The 3,213-nt window shown below is 36.7% G+C and overlaps 1 protein-coding gene across 1 annotated transcript; it reads left to right on the plus strand.

Moving 5' to 3' along the window:
* The first annotated feature begins 1,398 nt into the window (after positions 1-1,398).
* LOC121052816 lies at positions 1,399-2,135 on the plus strand. Its single transcript, XM_040518700.1, has 2 exons — positions 1,399-1,567; positions 1,810-2,135. Exons 1-2 carry the CDS (start codon positions 1,399-1,401, stop codon positions 2,133-2,135), a joined length of 495 nt encoding a protein of 164 aa, XP_040374634.1.
* Positions 2,136-3,213: the final 1,078 nt, after the last annotated feature.

Genomic DNA, 3,213 nt, shown 5'->3' on the forward strand with positions numbered 1-3,213 from the left:
ACAAAAGGTAAGTCAATAGAACAAAAGAACAGCCCTAAGGAAATTCCAAATCATGTTCCAAGCTATATAAAAAACCTCTAAACAAAAAGCAAAAGAATAAGTAGTGTCAAAAGACGGTAGGAGAAGCCGCCTTTGCTTCTGTCATGCTACCTGATTTTGCAGTAACACGTAAGTAAATTCCAAACGGTGACATAAAATTTAACATAAATTGACATGTTTTCTGACAGCAAATCCAGAATGAGGGAAAGATTGAAGTAAATAAATTCAAGATTTAGGGGAAGACTACCATACCTAGAGCAGTAGAGTCCAGACGAAGCTCTGCTTCCTGAAGAATATGAAAACGAGTAGATATGGATTGTTAGAGAACATTGAATCGATGAATATATAGAGTCTTTGGGCAAAAAATTGCCTCGCTTTCATCCCGCATTCTTTTACAGGAAAAAAAATCCCTATTCTCTTTTAGCATCCTGCGTTTCACAAAATTAGGATTCTGTTTTCAAAGAATGAAGGATACGTTGATATATTGTTTTGGAAAAGATAGACTAAAATCAATTCTATATTTAAGATAGAGTTTTCATCGAATTAGGAATTCAATTTACCAAACGCAATCTATGGCTGTTTTAGGATTTGCAAAACATAAAACTGGTTCTAAAAACAATACCAAACACGTCCTAATTTGCTCTTCACTACATTGGGAGACCTAAGGCCATCTTCAATAAGACATTCTCCAATAGAGAGGTCAATTGCCATGTGGAAGCCCAACGTTTATTTTTGACAGTCCAAATCCTTCTCGAACCGGTATCTCTTTTCCACGTGGATTAGACATATCCCTCTCCTCTGTCAAATTTGACAGCTTCTTCTCTTTCTGTCTTTTATTTTTTTTATTGTTTCTCACTTTCTCAGTGCGTCTCTCTTTCTCCCTTCCCCGTGTTTCTTCCTTCATCTCACGCAGAACTTCAAACACTTTGCTGTCTTCAACTTTCTTCTCTCTTCTTGAATAACAAGAACATGGATCAAAGTAATTCAAATTCATCTTCAGATTATGTGAATGAGGAATTTTGGAATCTTGCCAATTCATCATTAGACGAAGAATTGATGAATTTGCAGATTTTTGCTCTACAAGAGAATGGAAGAAGAAGGCGTCCGCGCTCAATTCCTGGTCGCATATATAAAGATAGACAACAATTGCAAGGCCACCAAACACTCTACTATGATTATTTTGCTAAAAATCCAGTCCATGAAGAAGTTGTATTTCGGAGGAGGTTTCAGATGCATTGACATATTTTTCTTCGAATTCTAGCTGCGGTGGAAGCTCATGACTCCTATTTTGTTCAAAAAAGAGATTCAACAAGTTGTCTTGGGTTATCGTCTCTTCAAAAGGTTACTGCTGCAATAAGGATGCTTGCCTATGGAATTGGGGCAGATACTATGGATGATTATCTTAGAATTGGTGAAACCACTACAATTGAAGCTATGAGAAGGTTTGTCCAAGCCGTTATTGATGTATTTGGCGCTGAATACTTAAGAAGACCAACTTCTGATGATATTTCCAGATTGCTATTGATTGGTGAGAGTCGTGGGTTTCGAGGAATGCTTAGTAGTATCGATTATATGCATTGAAAGTGGAAGAATTGTCTGTTGCTTGGAAAGGTATGTTTTCTCGTGGAGATCATTGTGAACCTTCATTGATTCTTGAAGTTGTTACTTCAAAGGATCTTTGCATATGACATTATTTTTTTGGATTACCTGGCTCTCATAATGAAATTAATGTGTTGGAGCATTCACCTTTATTTGCTGACCTCCGTGAAGGCCGAGCCCTTCCAGTCACTTATAAGATCAATGATCATGAATATACAATGGGATATTATCTAGTAGATAGCACATATCCTTCATGGGCCACTTTTGTCAAAACCATTCCATGTCCACAAGGAGAAAAAGCAAAGATTTTTGCTCAAGCTCAAGAGGGATGTCAGAAAGATGTAGAACGAGCATTTGGAGTCCTTCAAGCACGTTTTGCAATTGTTCGCGCACCGGCTCATTGTTGGGATAGTGAAATACTTCAAAAGATCATGAAAGCATGTGTTATAATGCACAACATGATTATTGAAGATGAACGTGCTGAATGCATTGCTTAAGATGTTCTAGAAACTCTAGCAAGGCAATATGCTGAACCAGATATGGAAATTGATGATGTTTTGGTTTCACGTAATCACACAATAGAGTTTGAGGATTTTATCAGTAATCATTTTTGAATTCGTGACAAGGGGGCCAATTTCTTGTGTTTCCACAACAATTGGTGCTTGGCTGAACATATTTCAGGTAATGTATGTTTTGCAGTTACATAAGTATTGTTGTATTCATGTAAGTGTACCAGTTGTATATAATACTTTGGAGGGTCCAAGAGTTTACATCAGCTAGTTGGTCTTGTTTTTTCACCTTTTATGGTCATATTTCTAATGTTAGGTTCTATTAAATTTTCAGTTCATTTGTTGTTACATCCATATGCACCAATTGCGCCCTTCTAGTATGGTTATATGATCATGAGGGGAAATGGAATATCGAGCCTGGCCTAGCTGCAATTCTGGTTATGGAACATATCCTCCTATTGATTAAGTTTGGTTTCTCTCGCCTTGTACCCGAGGTGATATTAAATCACTCATGTGAACACTTGCTTACATCTCTTACCATATTTAGAGTATGTAATTGTTGGAATATTTTTGGAGATAGGGCAGCTGGTACAAGTACTGTTAAGAAGGAAGAATGAGGTTAGAGGTGGGAGGTTTTTGGTAGCTTCTGGAAATTATAAAAACAGTAGTTCTCCAAAAGCAGATTTTTTGAGTTTCAAAATTTTGAGTTTAGGATGCAGTCACTAATTTTGTTTTCTAGTTTTTGGTTTTTGCTTTGTTTCTATAGTAGATTGTAAGATTTTGTAAGTAGACGTGTAGGACCATATAACATTTCTATAAATTAAGGTAGATCTTTTATTTGTAGCTTGTATTTACAAAAGAGTAGAGAGACTTTACGGCTATATACATAATTTTGGGTAGCAAGTTTGCCAGAGCACGTTGTAGGGCAGCTTCTCTTCTAGAGATTACGGCAGAAATTGTGGTGTGCATACTGTGATAAATGCAAATGAGTTAAATGTCTCACTAAGCTGCACATGAGTTAAATGCAGACGAGTTGACCACCTACCAATTTGCAGTAAAGGTTTTT

Source organism: Rosa chinensis, chromosome 4 (genome assembly GCF_002994745.2).
Source record: "Rosa chinensis cultivar Old Blush chromosome 4, RchiOBHm-V2, whole genome shotgun sequence".
NCBI lineage: Eukaryota > Viridiplantae > Streptophyta > Magnoliopsida > Rosales > Rosaceae > Rosa > Rosa chinensis.

Excerpts from the sequence above, each read along its gene's own strand:
- LOC121052816 (XM_040518700.1), top strand. The coding sequence starts at position 1,399 with ATGCTTGCCTATGGAATTGGGGCAGATACTATGGATGATTATCTTAGA. Across the intron at positions 1,568-1,809 it reads TTCCAGATTGCTATTGATTG|GCCGAGCCCTTCCAGTCACT; the intron begins GTGAGAGTCGTG and ends ACCTCCGTGAAG.